This window comes from Pelobates fuscus, chromosome 12 (genome assembly GCF_036172605.1).
Source record: "Pelobates fuscus isolate aPelFus1 chromosome 12, aPelFus1.pri, whole genome shotgun sequence".
NCBI classification, from domain to species: Eukaryota; Metazoa; Chordata; class Amphibia; order Anura; family Pelobatidae; genus Pelobates; species Pelobates fuscus.
The window spans coordinates 9,008,347-9,033,077 of record NC_086328.1 but is presented as its reverse complement, the minus strand read 5'-3'; the positions used below and the strand labels follow the sequence as shown (position 1 = coordinate 9,033,077).

The 24,731-nt window shown below is 40.6% G+C and overlaps 1 protein-coding gene across 1 annotated transcript in view; it reads left to right on the top strand.

The window, feature by feature from the left end:
• Positions 1-24,731, top strand: part of MLYCD (malonyl-CoA decarboxylase) — a 37,590-nt gene that overhangs the window by 2,828 nt on the left and 10,031 nt on the right. The window contains exons 2-4 of the mRNA XM_063437252.1: positions 10,757-10,869; positions 12,057-12,213; positions 14,198-14,347. Coding sequence (XP_063293322.1) covers positions 10,757-10,869; positions 12,057-12,213; positions 14,198-14,347 — 420 coding nt within the window. The remainder of the gene's footprint in view (positions 1-10,756; positions 10,870-12,056; positions 12,214-14,197; positions 14,348-24,731) is intronic.

The following is a 24,731-nucleotide window of genomic DNA, read 5'->3' as shown; positions in this document are numbered from 1 at the left end:
GCCATTATGGAACACCTGGCACCTTGATCAATAAACCAGTATTGTCTTGTCCCTGCACTCCGTCTCGTCTAGTGTTTGGGTGCAAGATGGGAAGATGTCATCATTTTATCCAGCATCTGATTTATTTACGGTTGGCCGAGATCAATGAAGAAGCTCAGGCTGCTATAGGAATAGCCATTAGGTAACCAGTTTCTGCGATAGCTCCTCAAGGTCCTGGTGACATGGAGAGTGGACAGACACAGTAGCAGGTTCAGTGTGGATCCACTCTTCTTGTTAGTGTTGGAGATTATGGTGACCTAATTCATGAGTGATTGGCTGTCAGTCAAATCTATGTGCTTGCCAGTTCTGCATCATGAATTAATTGTACGTTGTATTCAAGCTGTCTTTTTTTTTTTTTTTTTTTACACACACACATTGTATGAGCTTTGAAGTAAATGGACGATTACAAGGCTTTTTAACCTGTGTTTCCCGTTGTGACACTCTTTGTTAATGTACAATTTAATAGGAGCCTCACTTTTGGAAACTCTATGCTGATTTTTAAAATTGGTATTTAATCTTTACAAAATGGATATCATGGGGAGAACTTCCATGTAGATTAATGGTCTGTGTTATGGTGGTTGAAAGATTAAAACAAGAAATGGTGTACAATTTAATGGCGATAATATATCATTTGGTGAATGTGATTTTTATTTTTATTTATTTTATTTTTTTTATGTTAAGTGTGCAAAAATCGTGTACATAAAGAATAAAAATGAAAAATCTATCTAAAAAGAATTATGAAATATATTTTGCATCCAGGCTTGTAAAACTCTGCAGAATCAAAAATACAAACATAAACCAAACCAAGCTTTCCTTTAGGAAGCTAAACCACCAGGAAGTAACAGGACCAGGTGTTTGATTGACAGCCAGGGGGGTGTTGCAAGTTTACTTCCTTTCTATTGAAATCTACACTTTTTTTTGTAAAATTACACTCTTTACAGATAAAGCACTTCAGCAAGATAAACCGCTTTAGAGGTCTGCATTGTCCCATCAAGATGCAAAACACAGCAAGCATTCTTTTCTTCTGCAACATAAGTCTGGTTTAACAAATACCATAAATGACTTTATACTGTTTCTATGTAAATACATTTCACTAAAACACCAAATTAAATTTTTTAATAACATAACAGTGGTGAAAATTTGCAGCCAGCTGTGATGGAAAAAAATACATTAATTTCCATAATTATGTGTTGGTTCCTGCAATAATTTAAAGTGAAATAAAACATGTTTGTTATTTCTTGGAAGCAGATTGCCTTTATTGAGTTACGTGCATCCCTCCCTCCTAACCTCTCCGGCTTAGTAGATGAACACAGGCTATAAAGAACATTCCAAACACCGAAGCAGTTCAGCTTCGGTATAAATGCTGTATGTGTTTAATTTAACAAAAAGTGCAGATTTTAATAGAAATTAGCACTTTTATGAATTTGAAGGGTTACTCCAAGCATCATAACCACTGTAACTTGGAGTAGTGGTTATGGTACCACAAGCACCCTGGTAATGGGGCAAACAATCTAGCAAAGTTTTTTTGTTCCTTTAGCTGGATCCCCTCTCCTTAGTGGTCCACTGATGTACTTTCGATGCTGCGGAAGCGAGAATCTGTGGCAATCCACATTCATTGGCTAAGAGCATCAGCTGACTGGTCTCAGCCAATGACTGACATTCTGAACAATCAAAGTTGCACAGAATTGACATTAGCTAGCAATACTTCACAAACAGACTAAAGGCACAACTATGGTTGGAGTAACCCTTTAAACTTTTTACACCTCCCTGGCTTTTAATCAGACAACCAGTCCTGTTATTTCCTTGTTTATTTAGCTCCGTGAAGATGAACTCGAGGCAGCAATTACCCAGAGCAAATCTGCCTTACAAAGACTTCTCATTGAGCTGCATTGGGAAGTCTGTGATTGGACAGACACAGAAAGTCTGGACACGTTCGTTGTTGAAGGCTTGCAAAGGCAAGACGAGAACTGCAGCTTTTACTTGCCATTTTAGATATACCCAAAAACAAAACATGACTAAATGCGTTCATGATTTCAGTGGGGTACATCTACAAAAAAACAAACAAGAAAAAAACAAACCCCAATAATTCCGTTGGCGTGTTCCTTCAAGGATAAGTGATCCCTATGCATGTTCATTATATGAATGTGTGAATGAACGCTCTCCCAATGGATTGGATAAAAATGCTGGGTTCGCTGTTGAGTAAGTTTGCTTGAAAGACGGATTAGGTCTTGGTCATGTAAATGAGCACATGTGGTATAGCAAGGATGATGGTGAAACACTATTGCTTCACGCATGTTCACTTTTACACAGCTGTCATATCACAGTAACATGATGTCAACAATATACACAAAGTAAATACAATACAGTATACCAGGAGATGGTACCTAGATTAAAACAAAATGTGTGTATACATTTAACCAATGGGAAGTAAATGATGAATACATGAATATGAAGATTATTTTCCCATATATTTTTATTTACGAACCATGATGTGTCGCACTCTGTTGTGCAGTTAAGAATATCTACCAGCAATGGCCACCACGGAAGTATGTATATCAAAACAGCTTGACTTCATCCTCTCCTGGGAGATCGTCCAATAAATAGTTTCTCAGTTTAGGAATGTGTTAAACCCATGTCACGCTGAGCCCAAGTTTTCCATTGATTTCTATCAGCAGTTCTTGTTGTTTAATGGGTGACCCAGTTCTATAGAACATTCAAACCTGTGAATTCTGTTCATCATGTAATTAGTCCGTATTGAGTGTCAAGGTAAACCGCTGATCTAAAACTGTGTCACTCACTCTTTAACTAACACACCTATCCTGCATTACTTTTCACCTCCGTCCCCATTCAGTAGAAAGATAGGGAATGACTGGTGAGAGGTCATTGTAGAAGTTACAAAATCTATTACAGCAAATTCAGGAACGTTGGTGGTAATGTGAAATGCAGCAGAGATTCCTAACAAAGACTGTCACCAGAAACTCCGTCCCTTTAGCAGGTATAGACTATTTTAAAGGGCATTGCTCGCCGTGTGTAGGATAATGAGTTCATGACGTCTTGTTCAAGCAATTAAACTGTAGCTTTGAGTGGTGGCAGGATTAAGCAAATACTTTCATTTATTTAATTACTGCTCTAAAAAAAAGAGAGAACATCTGAGTTCGAACTATTGAGCAGAAAAGAGGTGTTCATTAAACTTTGGCAGATTAATATTTCAGTCAAGTAGCACAGACTAAATTCTTCATTTTATACTTGCCAAGATTTTTACCCGTTATGTTAATCACGGAATGTGTATTCCAAAGATTGCTCTATAAACCTTTTGCCTGGTCATAAAGTCACTAAGCTTGTAAGTGTATTTCAGAGTAAGACAAAAATCCGTCAACAACCAGTAATTAAGGCCCCTGGTGTTTTGGTAGGGATAATAGGACATTATCACAGCCACATTCTGCTATTCGTTTTTTTAAAAGTCATATTCTGAGAAAGGCTTATGGTGGTGTTTAAGCATATTTGCTACGAAGGGAGAATATCCATGATAAAGTTGTCTGCACATCCCAAACAACTGGAGTTATGAGCCGGCCTGACACTGGCCAATCTATACAGTGTCTCGGTAATGAATGGTGCCTGATAAAGGTGGCATGTTCTCATACTCTGTACCTGATGTTTGGTGATTGACTTGGACTCTTTGTATGATGGGTCAACACATTGTGGCTTGGTCTTCACATTAGACTTTCCGTAAATTTTTGTGGCCTCCCATCCATTTTCTTCCATAATGTGAGCAAAAAAAGCAATGTGTGAGACACTGAAGCAAGGATGGGAAGGATAGTAATTTTGACCTGTGAGACGGGACCATTCAGGGGCACACCAGACAATTGTGTGTGTGTGTGTGTGTGTGTGTTTTTTTAAAGTTTTTTTCTTTATTTTTGGTCTGTGCTTAGGGTTACAAACATGCTTGCGATGCCACAACATCAAGAACAAGCTTAGGCAAACATTTCCAAGGAAACAATAGCATGGTATATGATTAGACTGCACAGTTTTAGTTACAAGACATAAGCAGTAAATGTCAGGGGATGAGGCATCATGAGTGGCAATTGGAACAGGTTAAACTGACTGACAATATAGTGGGTCTAAGAAAAACAAACAAACAACGGGACGTGTGCTCTGTGATTGCTCCGTCTTTGCACCTCCAAGCCGGGAGAGCGGCCGCCTCTCCCGATTGGTGTGCAGTAGGCCTCATGCGTTCTGGAGGGTTGTGTGAGCCCCCAATGAGCCACATACTGTCTCCTGGAGTGCCGAGAAGATCGGGGAGTATAAATCTCTCCAAGGGTCATCGTTGTAGGAACCGTGATGGTCAAAGTAAGCTATGTAAAACAGGCCAATGGAGGAGCTCTGTAGAGATGCGACCTTGCTTCATTATAGTCAGGCCCCGCCCCTCTATTTTAATCTTTTTATTATAAGCTCCCTTGTGCCATTTAAGTCTCCTTATTTCCATGAGTAATACAAAAGAAGTGGTAATTTTGAGGACTGCTGTAGGATTTCTATGAATGTTCACAGGGCATAGCAGAAGATGGCAAGCGTAAAGTCTAAAGAATGGTGGAACGTTAGAAAGAAATATAGAACGGAGTGGCAGGTGAGTAAAATAATTGGCTTTCTTAACAACTCTGAAAATAGCGAAGGGAACTATCTATACAGCTTATTCTTTGTTACTTGGAATTTGGCTAATAGAAGAATTAACATGGTATTTGTGGGTATAGCTACTGACGGACAATCGCTAAATAGTTTTGTGATCCACAGTTTGCTTAAATGAATCAGCCCATAGAGGGCAGCTTGGGATAAAACCTCTACACAGAGCTAGGATCACAATACCAGGGATACAACATTAATTCACATCATATAGTTCTTTGTTTTGGCAGCCAGCCGAGTTGTTCGGTTGGTAATAGATAATTGTTGTTTCTGTTTCTGGGTATCCTCTTGATTCCTCAGTGTGGTGCCAGCTACAAAAGTTTTCCGCATCTGGAGGAAAAATAATAGGCAGTAAACAGGTTTATCTAAAGGTGTGAAACTGAACACTTCTGCTCTGTATAAAAAATTGTTGTCTTTCTGTTCTTATACTTTTTGAACTCATGGGTTTTGATGATGTGAGACAGGTAGGCATCGTGTGATGTTCCCTCAGTCTGACATAGCTTGCTCCTTTCCGTCCCTCTCATAGTCCTTCCTTTTAACACTGGAAATGTATCAGAGAGGCTTATCATGGTTAACCTGTGGTCGTTGGTCAAGGTCTTCCTCTTGGTACCCATCTCACATTGCTATAGTTGTTGTTGACTTGGCTATGGACTCTTTCTCCCATCCTGTTCTTAATGGGACTAGGCACAGATGCCCTGTCTCCTTGCTATTATTTGCATGTTGTTTTGAATCATTAGCTGTTCCCTTTAGGCTTATCTCTGACATTGGAAGGGTGAGATATGTTACCAAGTAATTCTTGTTCAGATTCTTCACAACATGTAACGTAAACTCTTGAAAAACATTAGACCATGTCAGGATGCAATCTTAGTTCAAATAAGTATGAAGTCGCTAACATCTCAAGAAGCCTACATCCAACAGCCCACATGCAAACATACAGCCTCAAAAACATCCCCTACAAACAAAACGTCCTTGGTAACCCATATACAACCACACCTATACACTGACACATGGCCAACACACACAATCCCACATGTAGTCCCCATATACACTTCCAATATTCGTAAACATACCATGATGCACAGCCCGCACACATACATACATACATACATACATACTAACACAAGTTATCAAATGTTGGTCTCAATTTGCTTGTTCCCTTTGACCAATGTTTGGTCTTACTCCCAACATGCAGTGCATATTTCTATAAACCCTGTATAAAAAAAAAAAATGACAATGTATTCAAACAAAACATACAAGCAAGTAAGAAATGTTTCTTTATCTCCCTAATGGTAGTAATGACGATCCTCTTTTAAAAAGTATTTTAGGAACGATTTTTATTTATGTATTCGGCCTTGCTATAATTCCATTTTTCAAAGCGGTTTTTATTTTTCCATTTAATTACTACCTTCAGCTATGAATGTGTTGTTATTTTTATTCTAAATCTAAATTAAATTCCATGAAAACAAACAATATTCCGTTTTGTTGTATTGTCATATTCTGTATTTTATAAATCAATTTTTTACACAATAGCAGAGCGTATTTGGCTGAATGGACTGTGCATGTGATTTTTCTATTTCCATAACGGAACCCTCCTAATCATGGTTGTATATTGTTCTGTGTACCCTTGCATTCGCCAGTTGCTTTAATAGCCCTTATCACTAAGCCAAACACTGCTGTTTCATTTGAAAGCACCCCAAGGTAAATACAATTAAATCTTTCTCTGCTTTAATAGGACCCAAGCTAAACAGCTGGCAAACATCTTCCTCCGTTTTACAAAATTAATATTTAAAGATATATTAAATCATTTCTGTCAGTGTGAAGGGAAGGGAAAAAAAATCTTCGTTTGGATTCTCTCTACCCACATTGATGCTTGTCTTTAGGACCTCATAAGGAAGTACCGTTTTCTCCTGTCAAACCAGTGTGAATTAAAGGGACACTACAGGCACCCAGACCATTTTATCTAAATTAAGTGGCCTGGGTGCCATGTCCCCCTTGTTTTAACCCTGCACTCTGTAGGAAGGGCAATGCTTACGTTGCAGGGTTAAAATGCCTCCAGTGACTGTCATACTAACAGCCAATTGAGGTGCTTCCCCCGCAATAGCAGAGTTAAACTTTGCCATTCTAATCAGATGGTCTCATTGAGATAATTTGATTGGCTCAGCATAGCTTTTAGCTGCACCTGTGCACTAGACTCCCAATGCTTCACTGTGGGAAACGGACATTATACATGTTTGTATACCCAACGCTAAAATGTTCCTTTTATTTTTGTCAGTTGAATATTTTGTTACATTAGATCAGGGCTCGACAAATCGTAGCTGCCAGGTCACCATGGTGACTAGGAATTTTGTCCTGGTGCCTGGGATTTGTCAGCCCGTCCAGTGGAAGCGTGAGTGTGGACAGCCCAGCGAGGGAGCATGGAGACGGCCCACTGAGGGCGAGTGCGGACATCCCAGCAAGGGAGCATGGAGGCGGCCCACTGAGGGTGAGTGCGGACATCCCAGCAAGGGAGCATGGAGGCGGCCCACTGAGGGTGAGTGCGGGCGGTGAGGGAGGAAGCTGTTATCTTACTACTCTCCTTGCTCTGCTCCCTCACACTCCCTGCAGTGATGCCAGTATGAAGTAACTCTGTCCCCAGCATCACTAAACAGTGCCTCCATGGCTGTGATAATCTAGATGATCTCAGCCAAGCTAATGCTTTCCCATAAAAATGCATTGGATGGCTATAATACATGCGATAAATAGCATCTCCTCATTGTGGCGCGGCGGCCATCCTAGGCTTGCCGCATGCAGCTGCTTTCGGTAGGATATTCAGGGTGTGTAGATTAACTTTCCCCAGTGGGGACTGGGATTGGGGTGGGGGGGGGGAAGGTCTGCAGGGCGGCATGATGGTCTCTGTTTAGAGTGGGTACTGTGCAAGGGAATCTGCTGCCACTCGAGTCCGCATGGGCGGACAGTGAAAATCCTCAGTGGAGCATCAGAAAGGCTAGTAAAAACCCCACTCCTGGCTGGTGAAACCCCAATGTTGCTGCCGAAGGTTAACTTTCACCTTAAGCAACAAAGAGGTTAAACTCCATATGTGCAGTGTTTCACAGGGAAATGCTGCTCATACAGACTCCCGGCACCACGACAACTTCAAATCACTGAACTGGTCATGGTGCTTGGAGTAAATCTAATGAGTCTTTTGAGGAGAACTTGTGAAATCTGCTGAGGAACAATGATGGGACGGTAATTCAGGAGTCAGCAACTGTTAGAAGTATGTTGGGACAAATATCAACTTGGTGGGAGTTTGAGTTTCTGGCTCCAAGTGTACCATATCTGTAAAGAATGTTTGGTGATTGACCTATTGGAGTGAGGGGGCGCAAGGGAAGGTCAACACACACAACCGGGTCCACAGTTAGTCTAGATAAATTAGCATTTTCCAGTTTCACCCACTGTAATAGTACTTACCTGGTCCGCCAGCTGCATGCGGTTTGAGCACTCCTGCCTCCAGGCGAGCCACTCCTTGCTCCTGGAGGACCACGCACGCCGCACAGCCTGATCGGGTGTGCGGCCCGTACAGTATTTGGAACGCTGCTAGCATCGCGAGCACATTCTTAAAGGGGAAAAGGGAGCCTAACCTTGCGGTCAGCTCCCATTGGCCCACGTCATTCCGACGCCCCCATTCACGCACGTTTTAGGGCGCAGGCATGACGTGGACCAATCAAATAAAAATAAAGGTATTTAAACTTACCTGGCTCTAGATTCTGTGCCCTATTGTGGTTTCTGTTTCCAGTACCCTTCAGAGTTTTGCTTGTGATATAGTATTGTATTCTGGTATTGACCTTGGCTTTGTTTCCTGACTCTGAGTTTCTCTTTTACCCTTGCCTGTCTTGTTTGCCCTTCTGATTATTACCGTGTACCTGACTCTGGCTAGTTCTCGTTTTTGCTGTCTCTCCGTTACCCTGACCTCGGCTCGTATTTCGACTACGCTTTTCTCTGTCTAACGTTAAAGGACCACTATAGTCACCCAGACCATTTCAGCTCAACCAGGTCCCCCAGGTTTTAACCCTGCAGCTGTAAACATTGCAGTTTCAGAGAAAGTCTTCCTGACAGCCGCTAGAGGCGCTACCGCAACGCTCAATGCGAAAATCACATTGACCACTCAGAACGTCCATAGGAAAGCATTGAGTAATGCTTTTCTAAGGGCGGTTTGAATGTGCGCGCGGCTGCACTCGGAAGCTGACGTTGAAGGGGAAGGAGATACAGCCACTAGAGGGCACTTCCTGGATTATAGCACATGAAACCTGTGCTAGAGCATCGCTGGATGAGGACCTCCTGCGTCGCTTATTTCCCCAAAGGAAAGCATTGATAAAGCATTTCTAATGCTTTCCTATGGGGAGCTCTAATGCGCATTAGGTCTCCCCGGCTGGTGGGCGGGATCAGTCTCTCCCACCGGCCGACACAATCACAGGGAGGAGTGGTGGCAGAGGAAGAAGCAGCGACGTGGGACATTGTCGCTGCCTCTGGTAAGTTACTGAAGGGGATTTCACCCCTTCAGTAACCGGGGATTGGGGGGTGGGAGGGAGAGGGAAACTGATTGTTTTCCTGGCACTGGAGTTTCTCTTTAAATTTTGACGTGCATCGAAATAGCATGGATATTGTACTCATTTAGAGAATAAACCACATAGAAGGTTACCCTGGTGGCAGGTGGGTCAAAGCCAGGCTATGACTGCTTCAGTGTCGATTTAGGGTGTATTAGGTTCTAGTAGGGACCCAACAACTTTTATTTTGCTCTGAGCTGTCATAGAACACGTCTTGCAAGCATGGAGGTGAAGCCACTTAGTCGCCCAATCATTTTTTTTTTTTTATATATGTTAACCTATTTTGTTTTTTATAGTAATGTGAAATGCTTATCCACAGAAATTAAATCAAAGCCTTAATAGGAAAAAAAAACAAGTGGAACTAGATTGCGTTTATTTCAGAGGGGTGGAGGGGGCTCTTATTGTTCCCTATTAGGCGCTGTGCCTGATTGAGATTCAAGCAGTAGAGAAATCTTCATATGGCTAATAGTTCCCTTCCCCAGATTTCCTAAAATCTGTCAACTTGTGGAAAGTCTATAAAAATATTTGTGTAAAAATATATATTTCCAGCAGTAAGGCGTTCTATGTTCCCTTTAGTGACTGTACTATTTCAATAAATTAACTTTTAAATCTTTTTACCTCTATAACTCTTCTGCTTCTAAAGCTCTGTGCTATATCGGTGCTATAAAAACTAAAATGACAGCATTTGTGGGAGCCTTAGACGCCTGTTGGGGTTCCTGACCTATTATTACTTTACATTTGCCAACCTTCTGAACTGTTCATAATGTATAAACTGCAGACTAAAAGGTTGAAAGCTTTTTAGACTGATTCTGAGGTTTGGAGACACTTGTCACATTTTGAGATTTTTTTTATATATATATATATATATATATGTGTGTGTATTTTTTTTTTTTTTTTTTACTTTTCAGTTATTTTGCTACAGCACTCACACTTCTACTTTTGGCTATGGGATGTTTGCTAATAAAAAGGATCTAGAGTTCAAATGAATACCGTAAGATATTACAGCTGGATGGGACTCATTTTGGGGCTTAGTTTTGTATATTTTATTACAAAGATATGTTTAGTGACAAAGGATGTTTGTTGTCTGTGTCCCGCTATAAGATTTCTTGGGTCAGTTTTCCAATAAGAATTACATTTGTATTAATAACCGATACATGTTGGTCATTCCTTTTGTCCCTGGGAACTACCAAATGATTCTGGGGCCACTGAATAAAATCGACCTATTCTTTAGATTAGAAGTAGCCAAAGTGTAATTCTCTAGTTGTGGAACTACAAATCTGTGATGCTTAGCCAGCCACAGAGAAACCCCATTTATTTAGGATTAATACAGAGCATGATGGGATTTGTAGTTGTAGTGCGGATGGATAGCTGCAGGATGTTCAGCTGTTTGTCATAAAATACATTTTGTGTGAAGTCCTTTCTCCTACCGTAGTGAAATTTACTGTTTTTTGTTATCGAGGCAGGAAATGAATGGAGTGCTGAAAAGCATGCTGTCTGAGTGGTTCTCCGTGGGATTTCTAAACCTGGAGCGCATTACGTGGCAGTCCCCCTGTGAGCTTCTACAGAAGATTAGTGAGTAAGTGCATCAAATTGATGAGCGTTCTAAGACTGTCCTGTCTAACAGTCTTTTCTTAGAGCTTAAATTGCAATGGCGCCCTGTCTGATGTGTCCATGCATGTTTTAACAATCTTTACTACTTAAAACCTGTAACTATGTGTGTGCCAGATGGTAGATGCAGCTCATCCTTCGACCCTCGTAGAGTTAATGTTCCAGCAAATGGATTTCATAAAAGTGGGCCCGTCATCCACAAATGGGGCCGATGGCAAGTTCACAGCTAGGTAGGTAGGTGTTTGTTTATTCTATTACAGTGTGCTGTTGCAATCACTGGCACGTGTATAGATTAAGAGACACACCTACCTTGAGACTTACTCTTTCAAGTCTAACCTATACAATATGATGCGAGCAGCATCCCACGCTCCCTAGAATAGATATAGGAGCCACCCCTCACATTTGGCTATTGTGGTGGCATTCCATGTTGAATTGTAGTTTATGCCATTGGCATTGTGGTAGGACTTAAAGGACCACTATAGGCACACAGGCCACTTCAGCTCAATGAAGTGGTCTGGGTGCCAGGTCCATCTAGGGTTAACCCTGCCTGCTGCAAACATAGCTGTTTCAGAGAAGCTGCTTCACACTGTGTTTTTTTTGTTTTGTTTTTTTGTTTACCTTCTTTTGGATCAACAGCAAAAATTAAATGTGAGACAGGTTTAACTTGAAGGACATATGTCTCTTTTCAAAATCTGTAAAGTGGTATAAGTAAAACCTACACCTAAGTGGAGTGCTAAAATATATGTGCAAAATGGGCTAAACTTACCCCACGTAACCTTGTTACAATCTTTGACTTGTGGTACATATAAAAGATAAAACATATTATATACCCTCTCATCCACACCCCAAATTTTGGATTTTGGTTTTGGATGAGAGGGTATTCCACACAAGTGTTTAGAGCTACTGCTGTTTATTTACTTTAACACTTTTTGGTACACACATCCCTTCCAAAAGGAGATATTTTTTGACATGTCTCTATTCAGCCTATGTAACTATGTCATTATGCCCGTGTATGTTTTTATTTTATTTTTTTCTACCTGGAATCTGCAGCTGCTCTGTATACAATCCCATAGGGCTGCATTGAAGTTTGAAACCTTGTAACGGTTATTGAGGTGTTAGTGTGGCTATAGAACATAATGAATTCTGCCTTGACAGGTACGAAGCCGTGCATCCTGTACGGAACTGGACGGACATGAAGCGCAGGGTGGGCCCTTACAGAAGATGCTATGTGTTTGCTCACAGCTCAATGCCGGGGGAGCCCCTCATCGTCTTACATGTTGCTTTGATGCAGCATATTTCCGCCAGTATTCAGGTAATTTGTAACGGGGGTTAGACCAGCTCTGTTGTGCCTTTTCTTATTTTAATTTTCTTTTGCTTGTGGCCATAGTGTTTTAAAGATTGCACTCCCCCATTGTCACTGACCATTATTTATATATGTATTATCTTTTTCTTACTTTTACTTATGTATAACTAAAAACCCAAGATGTATTTCAAAAAACTAAAATCAAGGAAATATAGGGGGAGGGGGGAATAATAGATTAATTCAAAAGCAGAGTGACAGAGCTCATACTGCTATATAAATCTGCTAACCGATTACCAGGCGTATGTACCCATGCACATGGAACATGCTAACAGACTAAATAATGGCCAATGTCACATGTTGATGCTCTATATATATAATTGTAATCTTTTCTATAGATTTTCACAGTGCCGGTGTTTGGTCTTTATTTGGACAAGACAGGGTCTTTTGTCTTTTTGGCAACTACTGATCCACTACTGATCCACTAAGGGCCAGTAACTAGGCACTACGTAGGTCTAGTCATTGGAAAACCTCAAGGATCCAAACAAGGTGTCATGACCGCACTTACCTGTAGGTCCCCTACCGTGTTTCCGCCCGCGGTTACAGCGGTCTCCCTTCAGGGTACGCCGAGGACCGATACCGGCACAGGCGTTGATAAGGCCAGTTTGTGGCTTTACCTTGTGGTTTCCCACATCACTGAATGGCAATTCAGCCGTAATTATAGATGCTCAGAGCCGGAGCTAGGTGAAAACGCGTCGGGACATCTTGAGCATCAGGTCCTGCCCCCTGTTTCTGCAATTCTTTATTTATAAGAGTGCTGATTTTCAAATAAAAAGGATTACTTTTATAAACTGCAATTAAAATAAGCATATCCTCAGACATAAAGCATTTCAGTAAGCTGTATATAGCGTGTTCTTTTAAACAGGCTGGATTTGAGACCTGATTCTTTGGGTGATTGGTAGAGATTGATCTTTGTTTCACAAATTGTTATACAAATAAGTTCTTTATTTTATTTTTTTCTACAATTAAAAAACTGGAGAACATTAATGATGCGGTGGGATATAAGGCATTTCTTTATTGCCGAATACTAAGGTATTGCAAGCTCGCTCGGCAATGTAAAAGTTAAGCTGTAGAGATTGAAAAGAAGCCGTCAATAAGTATTGCAATCATATCTGCGGGGAGTCCATGAATACAGAGCGTTGCCGAAGCCTCTGACTTAATAAGAAAGCCGGGCCTTTTAAAGTCATGAAAGAAAAGTGCTCTTAATTTGCTGTTCAGAGTTTTTCTCTCACTCAAAGTGTCAGTGAGTCAGGAGTCGGCCCCACCGCGGAGCCCTGCTGAGCACAACCAAGATCTGCACAACAGATAAAAAGGGACACGCATTTCATTATTATAGAGGTCTCGCTTCTTCAGAGAATGAAAGAATGGAGGATCTCGCCTAGCCGTATGTTAATTTTGAATATCAAATTAGTTACAAAGAATGATGGCTGCGGTAATTCACAAGGCGTGGCGGCAGGGAGCCTCGTTAATCTCTCAGAGTATGTTTGCAAGTTATCCTCATATAACAATGCAGAGATAATGACAGAGCCCGGGATGTCTAATGTGGGCACACCCAAGTGGTTGGGAACTACCTTTCCCATGATCCTCTACCATCCTAAACTCCAGAGGAAGTTCAGTAAACTGGAACATCTCTAAATGCCTGCAGGGCATTGTGGGAAATATAATGTACAGACAAAGGGTGCTGAAATATTCCCCTTCCAAATACTGATATTTGTGACTGTGACCTGCATATTACCAGCTCCTGTACTCTGTAGACTCCACTTAAAGTGAAATATAATAGATTTATTAAATAAGCAAGTGCGTGTATCTGGCATGAGAAGTGTCTAACATGCACGGCTATTTAAAAAATGTTGGCACTGTTCTAGTGACTGTCTTTTTAAAAAAAAATTTAGATTTTTTTTTGCCGTTTTTTTAATTTTGTGTTTTTGGTTTACAGGCAATAGTTAAGGAAATCCCGCCATCTGAGCTTGAAGATGGAAACAGGATCAAGTCAGCCATCTTTTATTCCATAAGTCTAACTCAGCAGGGACTGCAGGGGGTGGAACTCGGCACGTACCTCATCAAACGTGTTGTGAAGGAGCTACAGGTCTGTGTGGCAGAAAAAGCGTGTAATGTATAGATGTGTAACTCTCAGGAGATTTGTCCTGTGTAACCCCAATCTTATGACAGAATTGTAACATCCTTTAATTTAATGCAAAGATTTATTTTATTACCCATCACGTGCCTGAACCTAGACGCTCCCGCTTGGTATGCGTAGAGCCTTGGCGCTCGCAACCGGTATGCAGGGAACCTTGGCACACGCGCGCGGAATGCTCATGACGGCGCTCATAGGCGGTATGCGGGGAACCTAGGTGCTTTCAACCGGTATGCACAAAACCTTGGCGCTCGCAGACGGTATCCGCGGCACCTTGGCGCTCGCAGACGGTATCCGCGGCACCTTGGCGCTCGCAGACGGTATCCGCGGCACCTTGGCGCTCGCAGACGGTATCCGCGGCACCTTGGCGCTCGCAGACGGTATCCGCGGCACCTTGGCGCTCGCAGACGGTATCCGCGGCACCTTGGCGCTCGCAGACGGTATCCGCGGCACCTTGGCGCTCGCAGACGGTATCCGCGGAAGCTCGGCGCTCGCGGGTGGTATGCAATTAACGTTGGCGTTTGTGGGTGGTATGCACGCAACTATGGGGTTTGAGCCTGGTAGGTACTGACCTTGACTCTCTCGCCCGGGGGAGGGAGTGGAACCTTGACACTCTAGTCTGGTGTGCGTAGAACCTTGGCTCTCGCGCCCAGTATATGCAGAACCTATGATCCTTAGGTTGCTAACGCACACTGTCTTTTGCTGGTAGACTTATGTTTTGGTAACAAAAAAATCATTTTTCATAGGCATTTCTATACAGTGTGACTATTTCTCTGTGTTTTATGTGCACAGAATATTTTGGGGTACAGTAAGCCCACTTTCATGTAATTCGACTAAACAGGCAGGGTGCGATATTTCAGTATGTTTATGAAAGCTCTCCTGGCGATGCACAATAATTATTCAGCCATCCTGACATGTTAACGTTTTGTATTTGCTTTGAACTCCTAATGCTTTATATTCACGATGCTGTGTGCTTACTGCTGAATAGAACTGCCGTATGGGCTCTTAACATGGCCACAGGAATTCGCAAGAAATAATAGCAATCCTTCCCATGCTCAATTTAGCCTATTACATCATTTGATAAATGCATTTGTAACATTTTTTTTTTACCCCATTATTTAACAAAGCACCATTGTTGTGTCTGCAGAACATATTTTTTTTATTACATTTGTAGTTTTCTGTTTACAAAAAAAAAAAAAAACAATGAAAAGCCAATTTTCCACATTATTGTTTAGTCCAAGTCTTTAATGTATTAAGTTAGACTCTGTGCATTAGTGGCTCTTACAATTCAGCGTTACACTTAGTGAGCTGCGGCAAGGCAAGCCATGTGTTTTTCAGCTCCGGCTCTTTGTATCCGAGAACTGAGACATGCTGAAATAAAAAGAGAAGTTGCTATTTGTCAGAAACATTCGAAATAAGTGTTTGTGCTGTCATTTCACCAAGCAATGTCAGAAAAAATGAAAAATCTTTTTAAAAGGCTTTTTTCATGAAATACTCAATTCATCCCACATACATCGGGATGTAATGGATTTTAAAGTCAAAATCACAATGGACAATAATTAGTTTTATTTTGTTTTTTTGTTTTTTTTCATATATGCAAAAAATAGTTAATGTTCTTGCTTAGAGATCCCCTGCTGGTGAATGTGGGTAGGATTTGGGCTAAAGGGTTCTGATTGTGTACCAAGGAGAAGGGTGGCTCACAGTCCTGCAGGACCTGCAGCAGTCCCAGGGGAAAGTGTTCAGTGTGCTGTTAAGTTAGAAAAAAGGTATTTGAGAATTTTCTAAAATATCCAAACTTGCCACATAAATATTTCAGATACGACAGTGTTTCTTTAGTGTAGATATTTTTTAACACTGTATGTATTGATTTATAAAATGTTTGCTTTTTTCCCCCCTTCGTAATGTCTACATATTCTGGTAGTTCACAATGTTTCTTCGAATTATTAAATATTCCGTTGTAACCGTGCTTGGTATTAATTTACGGTCACCCACGTATCGGACTAACGTTATTGTATATGCTGATGACCGATATAATTATTAAGAACTCTCTGGAACAAAAAAGTAATTCAGTTATCTCGTTTTTGAATTTATCTGATTAATGTATCATGACTAAATTGAAGAAGTAAATATTAACAGTTTTATATTTAATATAACAAAAGGGTTTTCAGTTTTTAGTAACACCGGTTATTTTTTTAAATCAATGTAATCGCTCACTGACAGTAGAGAGCCTGGAGGGGGGATTAGACTTCTGCTGCTTAGTAGATATTTTAATATATGCTAGAACATATGAAAAGTTAATTTCTTGTGATAATTTGCCCTAAGCCCTGTGCGTCAGAGCATTATGGTTGTGTTGTCTGAACTGTCAGTGTTGTTCTATATTCTACTGCAAGTTCTTCCAGCTGATAACATCTCGCAGTGAAATGACGGACCCCAAAAACCAAAAGGCGGCAGGCTGCTAAAAACAAACCAAATATACCGTAGGTAAAAACGAAGAGTGTGTCCAAGTAATGAAACACACAACCGATTAACAGAATACTAAACCGTCAAAACCACAGCAGCCTAAAGGATAATAGACTTCTAAATAATGGAGTGGGTAATAAGTGTGATTGCTGTAGATGGTGCGTCCTCCAAAAATAGTGTAATCAGCACTAGCTAGCAACAAATAATATGTGATACATTTCTGTGCTAGTCCCTCTGCGGCAGTAAGTTTGAACCATTAATTTCTGCCCTGAATCTGAAATAATTGGGATGTAAATAGCATCGAGGCACTCTGCTTTGTATACCGCTCAGAAATGTGGAGCACACTTTTATTTTTTTATTTTTAAAGCTACTAACTAGAAATACTTCTCTTTCGACAAGATTACTGTAAAAGGGGAGAGGGCCGTTTGCGATCCTGCTTTATATACCAACATGCAGGGTAGAAAATGAGCCGCTCTTGCTGATCCTGATAGCTGATGTTCTGCCGGGGACTTCTCATTATTTCATATTTTACCTGAAATTCATGTAAGCAGCATGCAGTGTCTCTTGGTGATAAAGAAAATCAGAATTTTCAAATTCAATTGTGGCCACACTCTTCTTTTGCCGTGATCATTAAAAATCCCAGTAAGAGCTTGTGTGATGTCCTAAGGTCGTTCAGTCTCAGGAAGTCCTTTAATTGTGACATAATTACTGCTCCCTCTCCTTCTATGTCCTCCACTTCAATGTAGATTTTCTATGGAGCTTATCTGAATTGTTAAGTGCTTTTGAGAGTTTTGTTGACTATGGCATATTCATTGTTCATTCTCTGCTATTCTCACAATCCTATTCTATTCTACCTCCTTCGCTAGATTTCTTCTTTAAAGACAACCGTTCACCTGCTGGCTTTTAATAAGCTCAAACAGACTAATTGTTGTGAATTATTATTTTTTTTTTTTTAGCTTTGTTTAACGTTTTCTTATTATTACAGGTTGTACTATGTTGAATATTCACAAAAGTACCAGCAGACATACACAGGAAGCTGAATCCGATATACCGGTACATACATTTGAGTGCTTAAAAAAAATAAAAAATAAATATGTAGGTAGTTCTATAACAGATATAAAAAATCGAAACAAAACAACAAAAAAAGAAAATACCCAGTTATAAAAAAAATAATAATAAAAAAAAAAAAAATCCCCCAACAATGTCATGAAAAGTACATTATTTTGATATTAGTTTCATCTCATTCTCTTTAGTAATATGACTTCAACAAAGATCGGTTCCATTTTTATATCAAGTTACAGAAGAAATCTAGATACTTTTCAAAGGGTTCACAAAGTTACATTTCATTGCGTAGTTTAGCTTTCTATAACTCCCAGAATCCCTTGCTGTGCCTATAAAGCCACGCCAATGCAGTAAGCCCAATAGTAATTCAGAAATTCAACAGAGCGAGCAGATTGGCTGAGGCATTTCTTGGTTTGATGAGAACTAACTGTTTAAACTTAACAGTGAATGTCTTTCTAACTAATATTTTTTTCATTTACTATTTCATGCGTTATCTTCATAATGCATTAACAAAAAACTATGAGTCCACATCAGTGTGGAGTGTCTATTTAATGATCGGTGTAAAACCGTTAATTTCATTGGAAACATTCTAAAACCCTGTCCGTCATATGGTTCCCAGGGAACCGGACAGCTCTTATTTGGAACCTCAGTCAATGTAGCAAATAACTTCACTCGAGCGACAGACAATCCATAGAACTTCACACCAAGCGGCCTGCACTCTGCCGCATAGATTAATTACATACATATTCCTGGAAGTAATTAAGGGAATTGTAATTTAAAGGAAATCAATCCGAATTCATTTTGTTTAAGGTTTGTTTATCTAGACGTTTCCTGGAATCTGCCTGTGGAGAGCACTTCCTCTCGCTAATAATGCTGTGCTGTGTGGAGTGCGTTGCCGTATACACTGCACTTGACTATCATCTCCACTGTAGAAGCATCTATTTAAATTTAGAGCGAAACACAATTGGTCCAGTCTTGGACAATTTTCTTTTATTTTCTACAAGTCTGAAGTTGAGGATGTGTTTGCTATTGAGGGTCAAGGAGTGCATTGGGTTGGCAGTTTCCCTTTGTGGGCTTGCTTGTATTTTGCCAGACAGAATGTTGGCTTTGTGTCTTTCCTGGGACTGTGTAATACTCCTTCACTAATGTTAATCAGGAGGCTGTCACCCCTCCTTCCACCTTTGTCCTTAAGGCTACTAGACCCTTTAGGAATAAAATCTTTCCTGTTTTGTATATTTTGTTTGGACCTCATCTGCTGTCACTCCCACCAACTGGCTTAAGTCTTCTTCCATGTCTCCCACGGACAGGATCACTGCTTATTGCACTCGGGCGATGGCTACCTTATGAGCCATTTCACTTTATAGCTTCTGTAAATAAAAATTCTATAGGGCAGCCACTAGACTGTCCTTTTATATATATTTTTTAAAATGTTTGTATCCATTGATGCCGTTCTTGGCAGCGAGGTTACATTCAGTCATCGCCTCTATCCGCACTATGTTTTGAGGTGGCCTGTATGCCCTGTACTGCCTGTGTTTTAAAATAACGTATGTCTCATCACCCAAGGAAAACAACGTTTGGGGGGTGACGAGCACCCATGTGTGCTTGTGCTTCGGCTTGTACTTCTGCTTGGCTATACCTAGAATCAAAGATTCTAGAGGGATATCTTCAGAAGGAGGAGCATTCTGAAGGGATGCATTATGGGTATTTCTACCGCCTCCTATTTAGGGGAGCCTATTCCCATATATCACAACTCGTAGACTCTCACTACCTGGAAGGTAATTCATGTAAGACACAATTTTAGTTCTTTACTTCCTCTTTGCTGGTATAATCTCAGTCCAACATAGTGCACTTAAAGATAAAACAGTAATCTCTCTCTTCTCCAGACTATCCGTAAATCTAGTCTTGAGATAATGATCCAATTGGTTATTTTCTCTCATTACAATCAGTGATCCCCTGGTGGCCATAAGGATTTCCAAACTCCATTTTCCCTGCACATTACCACTGCCTACAGGGTGATACAGCCCCAATCAAGACTCCGCTGTCACTGTGTCCTTAGCTGATATTACCATACAGCTGTTTATTATTGGAGTATTTCTCTGTTGGTTATATGGATAGATGGTACAGCATTATGTTCTAGATTCTTTAGCCCTGACTTTAAATCTTTGACGAGTAAGAAATTCAGCAAATGTCCACTGTGCCTTCTCCAACCAGGGGTAGGAAAATGGGGGGACAGGGTCAGTGCTTCAGAAGAGTTTCATTTTAAGCAGGAATCTTTTGATTTGAGGATTTGCCTCTCTAGCATTCATATACAGTAAAAGATTTGATGTACGTTGGCCAGTGTTATCGGATGGATGATTTCTTCCCAAATGAATGTAAGTGTTGATAAGATTCTTTCACTGTGCGAGACAATCTATCTACCCAATGCTTATCTGTTGGGAACAGGAGAGATAATTTCTGTCTAGAAGCTATAGAAATAGATTTTGATTCTTTGCAGTAACAAATGATTTTTTTCCCTTTTGAATCTAGTTTTTGCAGTGCTGAGCTAACACTTTAAATGTTTCCTTCATATTGGCGTCAAGCCCCCTTCAACCTGTCTATCCTGTACCTCTACAATGAATAGGAAAGTTGTCAAATGTAATTTTTCTTCCTGCTGTGTTTGTGACCTAAACCTGATCTCATAAACCCCTCTTTTCATAACCACAAACTGTGATCCACGTCTGTAAAGCACAAAGCTCTCTGCTTTTCTACGTAGATGTTCATTTTTAGGTTATTAGTTTGTAGGTTTATTAAAGTGGGAACGCAAGCTGGGTTGGACTAATTATTATTTATTATATTCTTTATTATTCTTTATTATCATTGTATAGATATGTTGAGAAAATATATGTAAAAGCAGAAAAAAATGACAAATTATAAAAAAATATATATTTTTTTCATTTGAAAGCCCTGCCTTTCTAGGAAAATGCCAGGCTTCACAGGATGTGCTATCATGAGCTTCCTCTAAACCAGGAAGTGGTTGATGCCTAGTTTATTTCCACTGCTGGGATTTTTTTTCCCCATGCATTGTTTTATGTATTGTTTCCCTCATGCATTGTGAACCACAAATCCCAGAAACCCAGGTCACAGCGTTATATACAGTAGAGTGAGTGCAAGCTTATAGGGCAAAAAAACTATTACGCTTGTTCCTTTTGAATTCTAAATTAGTTTATCAGCGTTTTGCATATGGTGTGTTTATACATATAGGTTAGGCAGTAAATCCTTTCTGTTGCTGTCCGTGGTGCTGAATTCGACAATGAACACTGTGTTCTAGTAAAGGCAAACAAATCTCATATTACGCCTAAAACCCTTTAAAATTATACAGACACATCGCATGGCTGATCTGTTTGAACGAACTTGAAATTCTGACTGAATGTGCTGCAGGTATTTAGTGCAAATTCTATATCTGTATACACTGTACATATGTAGGTAGGATTTTATATAAATATTTATTACCTCATTATTTTGTTGTCTTAATTAAGATACAGAGACATGAAAAAAATATTTTTTAAAAAGAGATAGTATCAAACGTGACATTAGTTTATCACACGGTGTCGGTGTATGTGATTAGAGAGCAGAAATTGCGGGCTTTATTTACTAAACAGTGCATTAAAGAGCACTCAATAGTAAGGGGAAAAATTAAGTAAAACTCGTTTTTATGCCCACCCCACTCCCCAGCTTTATGTTGTCTAAACGTTGTAATTGTTTTGTTGGCCCCTATGTACTCCTTTAAGTGTTGTCTCCGTGGTGAGATGCCTGCCTGTCTGCCATGCTGATCGGTTGCATGCTTGAGAGACTCCTGCAGAATCTCCAATTTTTATGCAGAAATTCAGGTATTACCGCTACCATCTATGCTGTGTGAACTCTCTCTAAGTGTTAGAGTAGTTGTTGGTGCTACTGTGGACTCTGAGACCTGGAGTTTTGAAGCCCTAATGGGTGTTCTGAATTTTTGGAGCCTGCAGCCTACCCTGGAGAGGAGCAGGGCAGACGGCCGATGCCCTGCTCATTAGCCTGGCTGCCATTCAATAGCTCTTTGACACACCTCACAGGCCCCGATTCCTTCCCTCCCCGCATGGACTGGTGGGGGTTACCTCATTCCCCCCTGGAGGGTGCCAACACCAGTACATATTACCTGCAAGCCCACCTAGCAGTCGGACACCCGCAACAGACCAACAAAATGGCGACTATATGGCCTACAATGGGCAAAGCCACGCTGCCTGTTCACGGATGCATTTTTGAGCTATGGGGTCTGCTGGCTACAGCTCCTATTACCGGACTTCTGTCTCGCAAGCCGAGCCTTTGTACCAGGTGATTGAGAATGGTCCCCACGCCTGCCTTCCTGGGCTTTGAGCCCCCAGAGGTTATCCCTCGAACCACTGCCCTAAGCCTTGGCGGAACACCATATCCAGGACCCCCGTTGTTGGCCCCAAATGGTGCTGGAACAGAGAACACAGGTTGAAGGCTCATGTTGTGCCTGAGGCTGGCGGAGTGGCACCCAACATACTCACCTTCATGCCGGGACTCTGATGTTAACGTACCCAAGCAGGAGGAGGGAATAGGCTGAGCCCAGAGGATCCAGTGGACTTACCTGCACGCCATCGCCACCAGTCTCCTGGAGCTGAGCCCAAAGGCTTTGCAGCATTCCATGCAGGAATCCAGTGGTTTCTACTCGGTTTCACTATGTTTGTTTACTAGCTATTACCTCTTACTATTGAATTAGCAATGTACAAGATGTTATTTTGACTATACAATGCACATAAAAAATATATATTAATATATATATATTAATATTATTGGTATCATATTTGATCAGTTACCAGGAATTGTAATTTTTTTTAGTTGAATCAATTAAAACTGTTTGCACCATAGTGCTAGGTTCCATAAGCCGGTTGTGAATGCATTCCACACTGATCCTACAGCACTACAACTACTGTCAGATCATTTGTTTCGGGATACATTTCAAATCCTAATCATTAATATAAATTCTGCTTTCAAATGGAAGTGTTTGAGCCACGCAGACAGAGGCCTACTAAGGTGAGATAAAGCTTATTTTTGCTAGAAAATACCTTTTTTGTAAGTTTTTAAAATTATGGTTCATAATCTGACAGTATTATTTCTAGTGTCCAGTCCTGCATTGCCTAAAAAATATATGGCGAAAGTTGAGATGCTACAGACATCATCCTTCACTCCAAAAGACATGATGAATACTAAGCATTTGGTTGCTCTGAATGTGATATCCACCCAGGAGAAGGCTGTAGAATTAAATACTGTAACCTGTGTTCCAAGCAAGCTCTAGAGAAAACAAACCAGCAGGAGACAAAAAACGTTTCAGAGTAACTTGCAGTAGATGTTCTGAGACGTTACAGCAAAAATGATTCAATCTATAGCTCCTACTCAGTCAGCTTCCCTTATAGTTAAGTGAAAAAAATGTTCATTAGAATTTATTGTATCCTCAGGAGAGTGTTCTTATACTTTCTTGGGGTCATCATCCACTGGAAGATGTTCAGGACATGAATCCAGAGACTTCCCAGAAGAAGTAAGTTAGCCCCAAATCCATGAAAGATGTAGTAAAGCTGATGGAAGATCGAAGATACAAAAATAAAAGAGGGGTTTACAGTACACTCTACGTAATCTGATGAAGAGAGCGTGAGAACATGCATTTCTTACGCACATTTCAAAGTCTTGTTTTATCTACAGGAGAGGAGTTTGACTTTGGAACATTTCACCAATGTGTATGTCTCTATTGCTGAGCTGACAGGAAAATGACGATGCCCATTGAAAAAAAACACTAGCCTCAGGATCCTATGGATAATACAGCAGATGCAAGAGTGTTTTTCAAGTATCAGCCTGTAGAAGATCCAGTCTCACATCTTAAATAGACTACCTCTCGTCTGTTCGTTACAGATGAACCAAATGTTTTTTTTTGTCCAAACTTTTTGTCCAGTCTAAAAGAGGTCAACAGGTGTATTTCACTCACATCTTCCAAAGAGATAATGTTATGGCCACCGTAGACCTTAACAATGAAATTTACCTTTTCTATGAAATCAACCAGAAAATCCACATCTAGAATATATTGAAAATATAGAACAAGTTTCATTCTTAGTGACTCATATAGAGTGTTAAATTAATTTTTCCTACCGTCGATCAGAAGTTTTAGAAGACCTGTCCACACTGTTATCTCTATACATCGTCTTATTCATTAATGGACCACTATAGTGTTAATAGGTCCCCCCCACCCTCAGGGTCCCACTCCCGCTGGGCTCTAGGAGTAGGAAGGGGTTAAATAATTACCTTTCTCCGGCGCCGGGCTTCCTCGGCGCTAGGGACTCTCCTCCTCCTTCCGACCTCATCGGCTGAATGCGCATGCCCGGCAAGAGTCAGTCATTTTCTCAATGCTTTCCTATGGATGCTGGTGTTGTCTCACTGTGAAAATCACAGTGAGAAGCGCCTCTAGCGGCTGTCATTGAGACAGCCACTAGAGGCTGGATTAACCCATATGTAAACATAGCAGTTTCTCTGAAACTGCTATGTTTACAGCAGGCAGGGTTAACCCTAGATGGACCGGGTACCCAGACCACTTAATTGAGCTGAAGTGGTCTGGGTGCCTATAGTGGTCCTTTAATTGGATTGATCATGCCATTTTGAAACAGATTTTTCTGACTGGCATAAAGCATAGACTGTTATTGGCCATAAAGGTGTTTCAAATCCAGCCAATTCTGTCTTGTTATAATGTGTGACTTGCAACATTGGTATGCATTCAAAGTATATACTGTTCAAACAG